The sequence below is a fragment of the Malaclemys terrapin genome, chromosome 7 (assembly GCF_027887155.1).
Source record: "Malaclemys terrapin pileata isolate rMalTer1 chromosome 7, rMalTer1.hap1, whole genome shotgun sequence".
Classification (NCBI taxonomy): Eukaryota; Metazoa; Chordata; order Testudines; family Emydidae; genus Malaclemys; species Malaclemys terrapin.
This window is the reverse complement of record NC_071511.1, coordinates 28253222-28271594: the sequence shown is the minus strand read 5'-3', so window position 1 is coordinate 28271594 and position 18373 is coordinate 28253222. Positions and strand designations below refer to the sequence as shown.

The 18373-nt window shown below is 40.7% G+C and overlaps 1 protein-coding gene across 2 annotated transcripts in view; it reads right to left on the bottom strand.

Moving 5' to 3' along the window:
* The window catches only part of TKT (transketolase), a 33896-nt gene extending 17056 nt beyond the window's left edge, over window positions 1-16840 (bottom strand). The window contains exons 1-6 of one of the 2 annotated variants that reach the window (XM_054034337.1): window positions 16629-16840; window positions 8761-8878; window positions 6600-6713; window positions 5602-5699; window positions 1632-1823; window positions 556-674 (exon numbers count right to left, since the gene is read on the bottom strand). In XM_054034337.1, the coding sequence (XP_053890312.1) occupies window positions 556-674; window positions 1632-1823; window positions 5602-5699; window positions 6600-6713; window positions 8761-8878; window positions 16629-16735 (748 nt within the window). In that variant the 5' untranslated portion in view covers window positions 16736-16840. Of the gene's footprint in view, window positions 1-555; window positions 675-1631; window positions 1824-5601; window positions 5700-6599; window positions 6714-8760; window positions 8879-10856; window positions 10881-16628 lie in introns of those variants that run through there. The other variant, XM_054034338.1, reaches the window with a different exon arrangement.
* Between the last annotated feature and the right edge of the window lie 1533 nt (window positions 16841-18373).

Here is an 18373-nt window from a genome sequence, read left to right as displayed (position 1 = left end):
ACCAAATGTAGAGATGGAATAAAGAGATGTTTCATTATCTAGATTAGTCTAAGGTCAGGGTTCAGTGCAAGACCAAATTGCGTCTAGAATTCAGGTTCATATTCAACAGCACTGAAATCTCACCAGCTCTTCTCATGAAATTTCAGTCCCAAGTAATAAATACCCTCAAGGGGTCTGGGCAGATTTCAGCCATCTTGCAATTCTGGTCTCATACAACACAGAACTGGAGAAAAGTTTAGAGATGGTTTCAGATTCAAGAAATCCTCTCAAATTCAAAAGGTTGCAGATCTGAGGGTCTGATTTTGGCCTGTTTCTAACCAATCAAATGTTAACTTTACTTACCTTATGTGCTTTTAAATGACCATACCTTTATGAATGCTGTTTGAAACATTCCTCATAAGTAAATCATACAGATATGGTCTAGGGATGGTCTAGGCAGTATTTGGTCCTGCCATGCGGGCAGGGGACTGGACTCGATGACCTCTCGAGGTCCCTTCCAGTCCTATAATCTATGAATCTATGAATCTATGTGCCATTAAATTCCCATGTTATTACCTGATATTCCTTTGCCTTTAAAAGTCCTTGCGATAATAGCAGTTGGTTGATTTTTGGTCTGGCCAAAGGCTTTGCAAAGCTCCTCCACACTGTGCCCGTCCACTATGAGAGCATGCCAGCTAGGAATGCAAACAGACAGATTGTTTCTAAAGGGTTTATACAAATGAATCTCTGCAAGAGTTAGTAATAATTAATACTACTTCATTCTGATACAAGAGGCTCTCAAAGCACTTTAAAAATATTAACATTCATGAAATCAGTAACATAATCACACATTTTTTCAGATGAGTAAAATAAAGCAGAGAGATTAGGTAATTGTCCATGGTCACACAGCATAACAGTGGTAGGGTGGGGAACAGAACCTAGAACTTTAATCTCTTAGGCCCCTATTCTAACCCACTGTACCACACTTCTTGCCATATAACAGCTACCTTTCATTACAAGAGCAAGTGATCCACATTTTTAAAAAATGAATAAGAACAGACATCAAAGACTGATAAAATTGTAAAACAGTGTAATATGGATCAAACTATAATTTGCCTGTGTAGCTTCTATAAGGTCCTGTAAATACTTGTGTGCACACATGTAAAAATTATTATAAATCTTTAAGCTAGCTGATGACCTTCCAGGAAGCAGTACAAATATTAAAACATTTATTTTAACAATAATGTTTTTCATGCCTATAAGAGAAAAAGGACATTTTATCCCTTCTTCCTGCCCCCTGTACACCTGAGATGCCCACTGTTTCTCAAGATGCATAATTCTTGCATATTTTTTTAAAAACAATGTAAGGTCCCTAAAGTACTAGATAAGCTCCTCTAATAAATCTACAGGAATGGAGAGCTTTATTAAAAAAAAAAAAAAAAAAAAAGGATAAAAAAAGTTGCAGCTTTGTATTGTTCTTACAATACAGAAACAAGGATCTGATCCTGACAAGCGGTGAGAATATCCTGCATGGTGCTGTGAGCCGTTATCTGAATTCAATTCGCTTTAATATGCATATTTGAAAATACCTGGAAAACAGACAACACATGGTTTTGAGAAGATAGGAAATTGAACTTCTTCCAACCACATACCCAAAGGCTTCGCAGCGTTTCTGGTAGATCTCAACACGATGCTGCAGAGGCGTAGGGTCACTTTGTCCAAGACGGTTAATATCAAGTATAGCAACCAGATTGTCCAGCTTGTAGAACCCAGCAAAGGCCATTGCCTCCCAGATGGAGCCTTCAGATAATTCCCCATCCCCAAGCAGACAATAGACTCGATAGCTAGAAAAGGTTGGGTTTTTTTTTTTTAATTAGTCAGTATGTCAAGTTACATAAAAATAAGACACAATATTCAATTAGGATTATACAAAACAAGTACGAATCTCATTAAACAGAATTGACTAAAAATATTATAGGCTCTCTCTGTTATAAGTGTATGATCTTTTTCCTTAGATTTTTTTCCCCACACTGGCCAACACAATGTGTCTGATTTAAACTCCCCCATTGGTACAGTGTTGTACACTTGCATAAATGATTGAGGTTTGTAGTATTTGGTACTGAAACTGTTGGAGTGAGAATATTGGAATATATGGACCACTGGGTCTGTTAAATACTCCTGAGGGAATTCTGTGCCACTGCGCAATGCAGAATTTTGCAGAAATTAACTGTGTGTGTGCAGAATTTCCTCCCCCACCCAGAAATGGGCTGCAGTGCTGTTGGACACCACTAGGGGCCACTGGACCTGGCAGAGCCCAGCTCACAAATAGAAGACAAGACTGGGGAGAAGGGTGGGGGAGGGAACTGGAGGGTTCCCAGCTGTTGCAGTTCCCAGCACGGCCTGAAGGAAGAAGGTGGCATGCAGGAAACTCCGTGCAAGCCTGGGACCCAGCATCGGCTGTTTCTCCCTCTGGATTCCTGGGCTCTAGGAGGGTAGGGGATGTAAGTGTCTGAGCCGGGGGTGGGCCTGCAGCTGGGTTCTGGGGGGAGGGGTGTGAGTGTCTGGGCACGGCTGGGCTCATGAGGGGAGGAGGTGTGAGTTTCTGGCTCCCTGGCTGGGCTCTGTGGGGGGTGGAGGCGGGGAGAGGGAGAGGGCAGAGAAACAGGAACTTGGCTGTCATAGGGGTTTCTTTAACTCTCCACTCCTGAGGGAATTTTTGTGCGCGCCTGTATTGTTACAAAAACATACTTACTGACAGTATTCTAAAATAAATTACCAAAATAATTGAAACTGGTGATTATATAGCGTTATTTTGACAAATAACATTTGCAGAATTTTAAAATACTGTGAGCAGAATTTTAATTTTTTTGGCGCAGAATTCCCTCAGGAATAATTATTCCAAATTACATCATCTTACATAAGCACTTGTCAGTATGTAGGGAGGGTGGGGAGAGTGGGTTGGTTGGTAACCACAGTTTAATTGACCTAGTTAGGTCAAACTTTGCTTTTGGGGGGGGGGGGGGGGGGAGGGGGAGGGGGAAGCAACAAAACCAATGACCAATAGAGAGATCTTTTTTAAAAATTCCAATGGAAACAATATTTTTAAGCAAAATGTGGCACCCTGTTAATGTGTGAAAAATCCCGAAGTGAGTGAAAAACAAAATGTAACATACAATAAAAATTGAGAAAAAAAGCAAGTTTCATTTATAATGTTCATTCTGTTTTAATAATCTAAAATGATTTAAATGGATTTCCTTAACTAAATTATTTAGATATGTACATTATCACTTTTAATCCAGCAGCAACACTTTAAAACATGAAAATCAAGGGAAGCCTAGAAAACAGATCCCTTTTTTTCCCCTCTCTCTCTCTTTTGTACAGGGAGGAAGGAAAGAACCACCTGGATAAGGAACTGACTACAACATTTTTTTTTTTTGAAATTATTGATCCTTGTTGAATCAAATAACTGTAGCTACTTTATGATGTATTTCCAAAATAGCAACCACAAAGAGAGGTGTCAATTGTATTTATTTTTGTATTTAATTATGTAAAATAATTATTCCCTATCACAATTTTTAATTTAAACTCCAGAGAAAAAAATATTTAAATATCTTTAAAGACAGGTTTCTCTCATATGTGTAGAAAACCATGTATAGTAAATTAATTTTTTTCCCCAGAATACCATTTATCATATTTCAACATTTATATTTTTTGTTTGGTTTACATGAAAAAAAGTTTATTCTCAGCATAGGTCTTTGTGAAATTTTACACAGTTTTCAATGGGAGTAAGACTGTGCCCAAATACTATTCTGTATTATGCCACTAGTTATTTAAAATCAAATACAAAATCTCTTTAATAGTTCAAAAGATCTTCCACTATTTTAGTCCAAATACAACTCCAGTTCTAAATGTGCCAACCTCTCAGGTAAGTTTACAAAATACTTGGCAATGTGTGTCCTATTGAGCACGAATAATTAAAAAGAACTGTTAAAAGTGGTGAATATGATGTGAAATATATTGAATTCTTCTTACATCCCTTGCCTCCAGACCCAAGCCTATTGTGCGATATCTCGATAGGGAGGAAATACTCCATTAATGGCAATTATAATGGTGATAGAATGCAGCTGCAAGCTAAGATACAGGTAACCTGGGGAATGGAGTTGTAACAATGAATCTTTTTATAATTAAAGCTGAAGTGAACATGCCTGTTAAACACAGTCACTGTGACTCGGCAAGATTACTGACAATGCAGGAAACTATTTGAGGATTGCTTTTTACTTCCTCATTTTATTTCCCCATTTCAGCCGTTCTATTTAGTATACTCCTTAGAAAAAACACCTACATTTTTGAAACCATAAGTCAGACTGGGCTAAACTATATAGTAAGAATATGCATGATCATCCATAGCAAATATAAAAGCATTATATAGTTTTGAAGACTATTTCCACAAATACTGAACTCATTCTTAGGCAAAACTCACAGTGACAGGAGTATTACCTGAGCAGGGACTGCTGGATTCAGCCCTTTAAGCTTTATCTTTTGTCACCATTTTTTTTGGATGGCACATAGGACTCCGTGTAAAACGAGTACTGCCTGTTGACTATCACAACAGCAATATATTTACCTTCAAATATATAATTTTAAAACAAAATTGAGCAAAAGGCTATTAAAATGAAGTATTATGAGAGCTACTAAACTATTCCATATTACCACAGTAAATGTCATCTACTTAAACACACTTCACAAGATGCTGGCCTAAACTTGATAATTCACTGAGACGAATTACAATTTCATACATATTGGCTGCTCTCCAGCAATACATGCAGTACCACTATTTGCTGCCAGTAATCACTGCGTACCCTACAACTACCACCTGTTCAACTGTATTAAAATCAGCAAATCATCTTTCAAGGAAATGATTTCAAGCTAATGAAGTGTAGGGTTTAATACTATATTAACTTAGCAAGCTGCATTTGAGTGTGCTAAAGCTGTCGTATAATATACATCAACCTTATTAGATCGCTTTCTTCCTCATACAGATATGTCTTTTGACATCTACTTTCCTTGTCCTCCACCCCGACAAATGGCAGAAATGGTCATTCCTGTTCCACTGAAGTTGTAGCGATTTCAGTTGACATTTTGGACCCCTATTTACAGCCCAGCAGTGTTCCCATTGATTTTAATAGGTGCACAACCAGGTCCTTGTGCTTCATATTTTCTTCACCACCCGTCTTTACCCTGTAACAACAACTATATTCAGCTAGGTACTTCCCTGTGGGCATAACAGCTTTGAAAGAAAAGTAGTTCTCCATATGCTGAAGGCTAGTGGCTACTCCACATAGCATGTCACCTTCCCTCTTCAGGAACAGTAACATCACCCTTGTAATGTTGTCTGGTTACACAGGAACAGCGTGCATCCATTTTTGCCAGTCATTGGATCTGTGCAATTTTATTAGCTAGACCTCTCAACTGGCCACCTTTAATTTCAAAACTGAATTTGGAGTTGGGGTAAGGAGTGGAAAATAATAGAATAAACCATTTTTGATCAGAGTAAGAATACGTTTTCTCAGCATTTTTTTCTCCCCTACACATCTACAAACACTAACCACTGAAAAGGATTACCTGGCTTTATCAAAGTATTTGCCAGTATAGGCCATACCACAGGCAGCACCAAGTCCCTGACCAAGGGATCCAGTAGCTACATCAGTGAATGGTTGTTTCTGAAAATAAAAAAGCAACAGTTACTTTGCAGTTAAGAATTTCAGTGACTAAATTCACAGGACTAAATCCTGTCTTGATGAGAAAGCCCATTCCCACTCCAGTAGACTCTCACAGCAGCAGGACAGGATTCCAATCTGGCTCTAAGAAGAGATTAAGGAGATGGGCCCAGGCCAAGAGCCATTCTAAATCAAGGTTGTCGATTTCAGCGCATTTGAATGGAGTCAAAGTCCCTAAGCATGCTGCCCTGTCATGCTTCTCCACTGGCAGTACAGCTGGCTTAGCAGCCACAGTGCCACTGGCTAACTGGCCTGCAGCAATAAATGGATCCTGTTAGAGAGGGTGGAAGTGGTAGATCAGGAGTTGACATTGAAAAGAACAGCATTAGCTTCCAATAAATAATCTGAGGTGCCTTGCTTGAAAAAACCTTCTTTTACTCTTCTCCCTGGGGTAGTGGTAGTGATAGCAAAGAGCTAATGGCTCTGGATGGGAGGCTCGAGCAGGAGTGGGGGTGAAAAGCCACTGAGGCAATCAGATAAGCTTCCTTTGAAACCAGGAGATGCTATCTCAGAGTTTCCCCACAGGGAAAGAAGATGAGCCATGCTGGAACTCCATAAAAGTGGTTTGTATTGGAACATCGTTGGTGTTTATAACTTTACTAAAATGTTAACATTCATATTCTTGGGCATCCACTTCTATTGGGACATCCAGTTCTCTATTTTTCTAACCACAGGTGCTACCATCTTCTTAAAAAACAAACAAACAAAAAAAAAAAAAAACAGCTTTTATCTTTACTGAGCAGTAGTTAGTAAATAGAACTTGTTGCATAAGATGCATGTACTTCCTGATTCACATGAAACTCCAATTTTAATAATTATTAAGCTTCTTCCTCAAATACTCACTGGTACAGGGTGTCCTTCCAAAATTGAATCAATTTTCCTCAAGTTTAATAATTCTGCTTCTTGTAGGAAGCCTGCCTCTGCCCAGGCAGCATACAGAATTGGTGCCGCATGGCCCTAGAAGGAAAAACAAATTCTAAACAAAGAGCAACTTTCCACAGTATCTCGATACCAAGACAAAATAAAAATGTGTAAATATGATCAATTAATTTTTTTTTTTTTTTTAATTTAAGGGACCAAGTTCTAAAATGCTTGCAAACAAATCACTGCTTCATATTGCCTCTAAGCCCTTTGAGTTCCTTTCAGAGACCTGGGATTTCCAGAGATTCCTGCTTTTACTCTCTCCATGGTCAAGGCCTGCACTACAATAATTAGACTTCTAGCCAAGAAAGACTGAATGTGACTTCCTTTGTACCTATTTTAAAGCTCTTATAGGAGGTCATACTTGAGTATGGATAGGTTCTCTCTCCAGTAGGTAGGCCTAATCTCATGGAAGACTTCAAATATCAAGACAGACACCTTAACTTGGACTCTCTATTTGATGAGAAGCCAGTGCACAGAATGAAGTACTGGGTGATATACCCATGGCAACCAGTGTTGCTGAATAGATGGGATGTTGAGTTTTGTTCCACCTGGATCTTTTTGAAAGTGTATGGATTTAAGATTAGATACAGTGAGTAACAACAATCAAGATTAGAGGTCTTGAATCCACAGGTCATTGTGGCCAGGTTTGAATCTGATATGAATGGGTATAATCTTCTGGTCAACTGCAGATGAAGTGGTCATTTTTTTGTAACCATGGCTACTTTGGCACCCAATAGCTCTAGGAATCCAAAAGGAACCCAAAGCTGTGGACCAGTTTAGCAATTCAAGGGCAGAAGCCTTCAACATTGGGGCGGGGGGTGGGGTGTATCTAAGCAGAATCAAGTACTTTTAAGTGATTCCCTCTTCCTATCAGCATCATCTCAAAATTTGTCTAGTTTCTTTAGCTAGCTTCTCCTCATCCAGGTACTGAATTCATATAGGCACCAAGAAAGCTGAAAGGCAGACATTTCCTCTGTAGGGGGTGACTACCTTTGTAATGTCGCAAACTTCTGCCTGTCAGCCTGGTCATATCAAAACTCAGATTTCCTGTTTGCAGCCCATTCTGCAGTTTCAAACTGTATAACAATATCTGGTACAGAGCTCCACAAGTACTTTTGCCACTTTTACTTAACATCTGACGTCTGAAATGCCACTCATCACAAAGTCTTTCAAAGCATTGGGATCATTGCATCTGCCACTGAAGATGCTAGCAATATGCCAGCGGTTTAACAGAATTAAACACCACAGAACTGTTCAGAATAGAAAATAGAGGACATCAGACTGACTGTAAACAGCAAGGATGTAATTACCTGAGCTGAAATTTAGCCAGAATTCCAAGCTATCATCCAAGTGCCATGGAAACTTTGATGACATCAAGCAGTCAGGACATTTGTTTTAGGTCTTAGCTGAATACACCTTCAGGAGCACTGTTCTCTTTAATACCTCACTAGTGCATAGGGGAAGAATGTCACCCACTGAATTACCAATGTTACTTCCTACCATGCACCTTGGAAGGCTCCCAACGAATTACTGAACTCACAAAGCTTAACATCAGAGCTCTGAAAGGATCACAGTAAAGGCAGCATGGCCACAGACAGAAGAGATGTCACAAAAAGTTTAACCATAACTTATGGGTTAAAAATATACATAATGGCATAATTTCTTGGAACAATGTTAAAAAATAACCTTTGCCTTAAGATGACATTGCTTCTGGATATATTTCACAGACAGTACCAGGAAAGAATATATAATTTGTAATTAAACAACTTAACTGCTTAAATAGGTTGTATGTTACCCCAACACACTGATGCACAGAAATCTGGCAATTCCTTTTAGGCACTATGCTTACCCTTTCCCATGTTCAGCAAGATTTTATTTGGCATTTTCCTCTTTTATTGCACATAATAATCGTAAAACTCTTTTGAAAAGATTTGTATTGTCTTTACTAGAGTTGTGTACTGATAAGGACCCTAAAGAATGACAGTGAACATTAGTCAAGAAAACAGGTATGTTTATTTAATAAACAACTAATCTATGATTTAGATTGAGAAGGTATAGCACAGCTAGTTCTGGTTCTTACCTTTGAGAGTACAAACCGGTCATTGTTGGGGTTTCGGGGATCTTTTGCTTTGTACCTCATGGTATGAAAAAAGAGCACAGACATGATCTCTGCTGCACTGCAACATGATGTCGGGTGGCTACAAGTGAAAGCAAATACAAGATTATCACTGCTGCCCACTGTCAACTTGCATTCATATAATCAGAATACCACCATGCCAGTCCTCTAACCCTCATCATTAAAATATGTAACTCTAAGTGTTTTTGATAACCCCTACCATCTGCTGTTATCCTACTGCCGATTAGCTGTATTTTGAGAGCATCGGATGTCTTGTTATCTAAACCAAAGTGGATGTTAAAATGCAGGTCTTAGTGATAAGGGCACTGACTTATCTGTTTGTGCACTCCATTCCTCTCAATACCAAGGAATGTCATCACAATCAGCAGTTCTAAGGTGTAAGAGAGAATATGCAATACGTGCCTGAAATTTATCAGTAAGAGTGAAATTCATCCTGAAGCAGAGGCCTCCATGCCACTTAGAACTTACATTAAGTGAGCAGGGTTAAGTGTGGTATAGTGTCTTGTGCAGACCCTTTGCACAGGGGAGAATTTCACCCTCGAAATGCTGCATGTTTTATTTTTGCAAAGAGCTCTGGGACATTTAGAACTGTACTACATAAATCCCAATTACATTCTAACATAAAGGGACTTTTATTTAATACTGTCTTATAAGACACATTCTTTCAGAGATACATTCCTCATATTTTATTTTCAAGTCAATAACACAAATATTTAGGTGGTGAAAATTGAAAGGATAATCTTATGATAATCAGTTTATTTGCAGTACATTTAAAAACATGATCAGTTCTGCAACTGAAAAATGCTGATTTGTTTAATCTTTAACTAATAGAAAGATGAGTATTTTCTACATTTACAGTCTGAAATATTGAGCAAGTTAATACATATTTCAGTAGTTGATATATTTTGGGGGCAATCCTGCTTCCATTAATGTCAGGAGCACTTTTGCCATAGACTTCAACGAGAGCACAAAGGAGTACTTCAACCATAATTTGCTACAGAAGCTCACAGAAGTGTGCACCCCAATTTCAGAAGTAATCATGCCCCACAGAAATGGGTAAGCATGAAAATTGTTGTTTCCAGCTCTGGATTGCAAACTGTTGGGCTGTAGTGTTTCAAATGTCACAGAAAGGTGCTTTTACACCGTTACTTGTGTTCACTACCATAACTTAAATAAATTACCATCTGAAATTACTATCCACCCTTGTATAGTCAGTCTGTGGTATCATTGCCCAACAAATGAACACAAAGAATTGTATACCTGGCTGTGATTTATAAATGTCTCTGAAGATACACATGAAAAAATAGTCTTAATATTAAATGCATTCCTAATAGACAGCATTTTTTAGCCACCTGTAAACAGGGCCTCTGGTTTTCACCATTTATTTGCCAACCACCTAGCAGGTATTTTTTGGATGTTTACTATACCCCAAAGTAGCAATTTTCAGGCATTTATTGATATGAAACAGGATTATTCTTGATCTCAGCAGTCACTATGTGATGATGTAATTTAGGCTGTAGACATCAACACTGGGCTTGGAAGGAAACTCCAGTGTTCAAATTATAGGGTGGTTTTCTTGTCTACAGATATTTACCATTACGTTTTTAATGATATTCATTTAAAACCTGAAGCCCTATTTGTAAAGCAAGAACAGTTTAGTCAAGAATGTCACATAGCAAAACTTTTATTTTCCAATTCTATATTTCCCATGCATGTTAGGATTCATAAGACAGTTTACAGTAGAACTTAAATCAGAATACAAGTCCTTTTGGTAGTGACACTTCTCCCCCGCCCCTGTAATACTTTCTTATTTCAATTTGAAGTAAGTTAGACACATGCAAACACTCTAGCAAAATGCGGAGTAAAGATTAGTGTCCACCCCTTAAGTAAGTACTCACACACAGGGAACCAAAATAATTAGATATAAACCATGATTCAAACATATATTAGTAAATATTTATACATATGAGTTAATCAATAAACCTTACATGCTTGTTTAAAATTTTCATTCTTTTAATTGTATTAACTTTATACTTAACCATATTTCTATGAACTCTCGGTCTTGGGAAAAAAGGTTTTAAGCAACCTAGAATGGTGAGCATGTGAAAAAAATAAAAAAATGTATAAAAATATAAGAAGTGAGCTCCAAAAATATGCTTGTAGAACTATTGGTTAATTAAATGCTTTTTTAATTATAGAAAATAACCAAAGATGAGATTGATTTCCAGTATCTGATGTACAGTCTCAAACCAGTGTACAGAATTTTGTTTAATCAGATGAAATATGATGGTCTATTGTTGTAGTCATTTTTAATTTTATTACAATACAGAGAACTCCACTGGTGCTAAATTACATTAAAGACCAAGACATTGTTTATTAGTTCTAAGTCTTTAGAAAATAAGTTATTTAAATTACTATTAAGAGAAAAATATGGCAAATACACCTCTACCCAGATATAACGCAACCCACCAGATCAAAGCAAGTTTGACATAACGCGGTTTCACCTATAACACGTTAAGATTTTTTGGCTCCTAAGGACAGCGTTATATCGGGGTAGAGGTGTAATATATTTACTTTATTCATACATTTATTCATAATCTTCTATATTCCATTCAGAATGGACATCCAATTTTGAATATTAAAAAGGTAGTGTGGTTTGTAAACTTCATTGCCAGCTGGCTTTTATAGAAGGGCCACCACGCTTTTGAACCTATTTCCATTAAACAAGAGATTACAAGGAATTAGCTTCTGTATCTTCGGCTTTTGGGGTGAAATCCTGGCTCTGTTGATGAGGCCAGGTTTTCAGTCTTGATATATATGTAAATTGCTACACGCTTCAGCTAAAAAGGGCTTAATTAAAAATAACAATAATGCCAAAAAAGAATGAATGAATGCCAAAACTAAAAAAGGATAATTCTAATGTAGCAAGATCTGTTCATGCCCCAAGTTGTGAAATTTAACTGCTTCTAAAGAAATTCTTGCAGCTTCCACTTTTAAGAGTCTTATCAAATCTTATAAGGAAGCCATTGTTTCAAAAACTGCAGAAGTTCACCCTTTAATTTTTTCCTCAAACACCGTATCTCCTAACAGTTAAGATTGTATCAGCGTTGGCCAATCAACTGCTGGCATTAATAAAAAGACCATCTTCTTCTCTGTGCAAAACCAATGAAGATGCAGCGCCAAGATGGCAGCTCAGCCTTCACAATTAGCTAAGCCAAATGCAGTAGCTGGAAAAAAAAATTCCAGAAGCTCACCCGACGAAAAGGAAAAGAAAAGAAAAGAAAAATAAATAAATAAATCACTGTGTGTGATTGGCTTAGAGTCCCATATTAATGCGGCTCAATTTTAAGGAAACTGGCAGGATTCATTTGCAAGCATTGCACTCTTATCACTGTGAAGCAACAAGACTGACATCACTACAGTTGTGCAAGACTACTTATTAAAACAAGCAATAGAAGCACATAATCCCAGACATCTGTAATGATGGACACTCTTGGGTGAATGAACAGGAGCAACAATCTTAATTCTGAATTACCTAAATTTTGTTACACTGAAATACTGATTTTAAATGAATTAATCTATTTGGATTCTCAAATATAATTGCAGTGGATTAACAGGAGAGTTAAAACAAAACCCCTCTCTGCCCATAAACTGCATTTTTTCACTGGAACAGCCTTAACATCTCTAAATTTCACATACTGTCATCTTGCAGGATCTGGTTTCCAGATCCTTTAGTTCTCATTCAGGCAAAGCTCTGGTTGTCTTCAATGAGAGTTTAATATGAGAAAACACTGCAGTAACTAGTTCATATATCTACCACCTCACAACATTGCTTGCAACACAGGTCATAGTTTACAAAGTCATTTCCTTCAAGGAAGTCCACAAGTTCTCTTTTGTTCTTAACTGCTTTAATTTCAAGCATTTCCTGTATTTTTTCTTAATCCTATTGCTCACAAACCATCTCTTTAAACCAAATATTAACCTCCTTAAAAGAGTTAAATGCAAAATGTGACTCAGACATACAGTCTTTCTTTGCAATAAGCCTGTAACCAAAAATATTTGTATGCAGTGTTGTTGTAGCCTTGTGGGTTCCAGCATATTAGAAAGACAAGGTGGGTGAGGTAGCATCTTTTATTGGACCAACTTCTGTTGGTGAGAGAGAAAGCTTGTGTCTCTCACCAGCGGAAGTCGTCCAATAAAAAATATTATCTCACCCACCTTGTCTTTCAAATGTAGTTGACAATCATGCCGCTAAAGGCCATTCTGTTCTATTTACTTTCTCACCCTGAGAGCCATATCCTTTCTTGCCTTGTTCAAGTAATCAAGATTTGGACAGATGTGTGCAGATACTTGGCTACGGGAGCTTGATTTGACTCCCTAACGCTATCAGAATGTTCTTGAAACTTCACTCTCTTTACTCCTATTAAATGCATTGTTCTGTCACCATCCTGGTAATCAAGTCTCATTGATTATATATAAATAAAATCCCAAGGAAAGCTTTTTACGGTTTTTCATATATTTTAAAATAAGTAAACTATAGCAAATCATTCCATTCCCACTTCTAAGGATAATAATCAGGTATTGTTTCAAAACTGTGAGTTGCCCTGATCCTGCTGCACTTGAAGTCAATGGGAATTTTACCACTGAATTGACGGGGAGCAGAAGAGGGAACTAAGTTTGTGCTAAATTCCTTGCGGTATTATATACCTACAAATAACACAGAAATAATTACATCTGTGGGAAAGTGATGACACTTATTATGGGACCAACGTGAAATACAGAATGAAACTCCTTATATTTAGTGGGTCTTCTGCCACTTTTGCTACACATACTTTTGTGTAATTGTCTAACAAATCCCAAATGTTGTAGCTTTAAAAACAAATTAATAATTAAAAAAAGGAACTGGTGAGCATTTTGCACTCAAAACTCACTACCCAGACTGGACCAAACCAAGCATCTGAAATTAAGGTTCTATTCCAGTGACAGACTGAGCGTCCTCAACTTCCATTGACTTGGCAGCTACAAGGAAAACGCCAAAAAGTATCTTCTCGGTGTGTATATGGAGTGACATAAAGCAACCCTGCACTTTCAATTTTCAATACAACACTCTCAGAAACAAAAGGTAAAAAACTGCTTATGTCAGAAACACAGTGAAAGATGTTAGCAAATTGAGAGACAGCTTTAAAATATTTTGTAGTAGACTATCCTATCCCACTAAGGCCTTAGTAGCCAAGTGATTATTTGTCCAATTCTTCTTTTTGAAAAGATGCATTTGCAGTCACATTTCAAAGGAGTAAACAAAATGTAAATTGCAAAAAGATGGAATACCAAAAGGCGGTGTTCCATATGGAAAAGCTTAAGTGTGATGATCAGCCAAAACTCTGGCTTTAATTTTATATAAATAAATACAGATAGTATTTTTTCCATACCGTACGATCAAAGCAAGGCCAACTCTGGAACCAGCAAACTTCAGAGCCTAAACTAAATCCTGTCCAGAGGCCTGAGTAAACTGCCCATTTCAGACTGCAGGCATTTTGCAGATAATCCCATTTGGGCTAACTTGAAATTCTGTAGAGAATTAGTTCCAACTGATGGGCACAAAATGAAAAAGAAAAGATTTGGCTCTAGGCATAAATTCTTTGGTTTTCATTTCTGCATTAACTTAGCATTCCTGGTCTTTCTTTCCAGTCATAGTATATTTACTAGTACAGTGAACCTATACACACTTTGTTAACAATCAGATGTCCCCCAAAGGGTCATAATTAAACTGTCAAACTGTTAAGTGCGCGCTTTCTCAATGTGAATCCTGTCCAATCTTGCATCATCAAAGCTGAATCCATGACTAAAAGAGGCAACACTCCAGAGAAAGTGTAAATCCTTCCCTCCACCAACACTACATTCACTCTCACCCCATGAACTTATAGCCATAGCCACACAAGTAGCACATTCAGAAGCAAGGGAACATATATCCCTGATATTTAAGTTATCTACCTTGATCTTTAAACTGGCTAGTTTTTGAAGCAACATCCCCAACATGGAAGGTTTTTTATCACTATCTTCATCACACATGTGCATTCCCTATATACCTGTGTCCCATCAACATCCATTCCCCCACATAGCTTGCTTCTAAACCTTTGCATACACCCCAATACAGTATAAACCTCCACCCAAAACTGCGCACCCCCAACCCTGCATGAATTTCTAATCCACATGTAAACACAGTGATTAATTTGGAATGAAGGATGTGCTGGGGCCCAAGCAATTTATTTACATTCATAACTGATGCAGTAAGCCCAGAGGTGCCAGGGCTATGAACTGCCAAGCCTGGATTGCCAGGGCTCAGCCCTGGCACAAATTAAGGCACTGTGTAAACATATATCCCCACCCACACATAATACTACCCCAAATCCCTCAGAACTTAATACAAGCAAAAGAACTAAAGTGAATTAGGTTTTGCACTGGGTTTTTTGATATGTGCTAAAAATGGTTCCATATAAATTCTCAAATGCTACATTTTGCACCTACAGAAAGGGCTTCACTGAGCTGAACCGACGAGTTCACTTAACACTCACAGAGATTCTAATATAACAAGCTTTGCTCATAGCAAGCTTATGAAATGCAACTGCTTCAAAACTCCAGATCTCCTAATGATGAAAATTCTCTCAGGTCTGCCCACCCCATATTGTGCATTTGCTCCCAGGACAGGAGCATGCTGCTCTCAGAAATATCATGCAGCACCACAAACAGACTCCTTACACATGGCTCAGCAGTCACCGGCTGCAGCTTTTGTAATTCAGTCAGGCGGCAAATCAAGGGGCAAATTCTGCTTTCAGCTACCCCAGTGAGACAGTACTGGACTCAAATCCAGAGACTGTAATGGACGGTGCACAGATATACCAGAGGGCAGAATCTGGCCCGCTTCATTTCACTGGCCAGGTGACCTGCAGGTTGGGAAAATGGGAGGACAGAAGAAGGGAAAAGCGAGGTGCTAAGGATGACTGACACAAGGGGTAGAAGGAGGGGGCCTGGGAAGAATTACACGCAAGGCCTGAGACTGGGGGCAGTGATAGACGATGAGTAGGGGGCAGTCTGCACGAGGGAGCAGAGATAGGGCGACTGCAGAGGGACAGTCTGCACAAAGAGGTCGGCAGGGGACAGTGCGGGGGGGTAAGGAATGAATTTGCACGAGGGGACGGAGCTGGAGGGGTCGGCAGGGGGCAGGCTGCACGAGGGGACAGAGCTGGGTGAATCGGGACGGGGCAGTTTGCACGAGAGGGCAGCGATGGGGGCGGACGGAGTAGGGTGCGCGGGAATCTGTGGGGCGGCTCCCAGAGGCCGGAGGGGACAGTGTGTGGGGGCGGACGGAGTAGGGTGCGCGGGAATCTGTGGGGCGGCTGCCAGAGGCCGGAGGGGACAGTGTGTGGGGGCGGACGGAGTAGGGTGCGCGGGAATCTGTGGGGCGGCTCCCAGAGGCCGGAGGGGACAGTGTGTGGGGGCGGACGGAGTAGGGTGCGCGGGAATCTGTGGGGCGGCTCCCAGAGGCCGGAGGGGACAGTGTGTGGGGGCGGACGGAGTAGGGTGCGCGGGAATCTGTGGGGCGGCTGCCAGGCCCCACGAGGCCGGAGGGGACAGTGTGTGGGGGCGGACGGAGTAGGGTGCGCGGGAATCTGTGGGGCGGCTGCCAGGCCCCACGAGGCCGGAGGGGACAGTGTGTGGGGGCGGACGGAGTAGGGTGCGCGGGAATCTGTGGGGTGGCTCCCAGGCCCCACGAGGCGGCAGGTGCCGGAGCCAGGCCCCAGTCCGGGACTCACCCGGAGCCGGCGGCGGTGGTGGCCCGGATGGAGCTGATGCGCAGCCGGTTTGCCGCGTCCTTCAGGGCCTGCAGCGCCTGTTGGTCGGGCTTGTGATAAGCCTCCATGGAGCAGCGGGAGTGCGCGGCGGGTCGGGCGGGCTGAGGGGCAGCGGCCGGGCCTGGGCTCGGAGCAGAGTGAGGGACAAGCCGCGCCGCCTGCCGACTCGGAGCGAGACACACCCAGCCCGCCGCGGGGCCACCCACAGGCGGGGCCAGCGCGCCGGAACTGCCCCCGCCAGCCGCGGGGATTAGCGGGTCGGCGACGGGGCGGGTGGTTGCCACGGGGATTAGGGGCCGGGGGGGCAGGGTCCTGTTCCAGGAACTCCCAGGCTAAGAGCCCCTGCAAAGGATCTCACCCCGCTTAGCTTCCCCCTTTCTGTGAGAAGTGGCTGCTTTCTGCCAGTGCAGCGTGACACAGCTTCTTTCCACGGTGCCTGTGCATCGCCTCGGTGGCTGCATTTCAGCTCTCTGGGCCAGGCTACAAATCAAGCACATGCGAGACACGCTCGTTATGGCGCGTGTTGGGATGGCGGCGCTGATCCTGCAGCCTCTCCTCCGGGGAGGAGCCCTTATGGGAGGCAGGGCTGCAGAATCCGCCCGGTCCCTACTAGGAAGGGCCCAGATTCGATCTCCTCTTACAAATAGATAAAATAAAAGTGATCTATAATCCGCTCTGTGACTACAAAAGCATCCTTGGGGATTTTAGATCTAACAAAGGGACTAGGCCCAAGATCCCACACTTTTTTGAAGATTAAAAAAGGATTGAAGAATTTATTTTTATCTTTTAGATAAAAGATTAGCTGAATTAAATTCCTGTCTGCATAGTAACTTCAAAATGATTATTTATTAGGCTTAGCCAAGGGATACATATTTTTACAGACACCTATATACACACATGCATCTGATGAATTGGGTATTCACCCATGAAAGCTTATGCTCCAATACATCTGTTAGTCTTAAAGGTGCCACAGGACTCTTTTTACAGATCCAGACTAACAGGGTTACCCCTCTGATACCACACACACACACACACACACACACCATGGTTGCCAACTTTCACATGGTAAATAAGCACCCTGACTTTCACAATAAGCCAAAAATCAAGCTAATCCCATTTCAAAACAAGCCAATCCCTAAGAACCCCAACACTCTATATGACTAGATCCCCCAGCCTGCAGTCTGGGACTGTGGTGGGCCTGCTATGCACCCCTGACTCTCCCTCCCCCCCCCTTGCCTCTGCTTGCTGGGAGCTGATCAAAAAAAGAAGCAACAAGCTACATGCCCAAAACTAGCCAACAAGCAACTCACAAGCCAATTAAGCCAAAAACAAGGCAAATTTCTGCAGGTTTTTTGTGGTTTGGCATGTCTGGTCATACACTTCACTATCCCACCTGTGCTCCACCCACCAGTGCATTTCAACAGACTTCCCAAATTGCTGACCAGCCAGTGGCAGGTTTAAGATTTGAGATAACAGAGAGATGTTTTAGGTACGTACATCACTACATGTATGTCACAGGAATGCAGCCTGCAGATATCTCTAGAAGGTAGAGATAGGCCTGAGTCACAAAGTTTTCAGACTTGAGTCCAAATTTCTCCCAAGTTTTGTGGGTTGATTTTCTGGTTGCTAATGTTGTGGCTGGTCTGTATCTCAAACATCCAACGTTCCAAAACTATTTGGTTAGAAGGAGTTGACTTAGGCCTCAA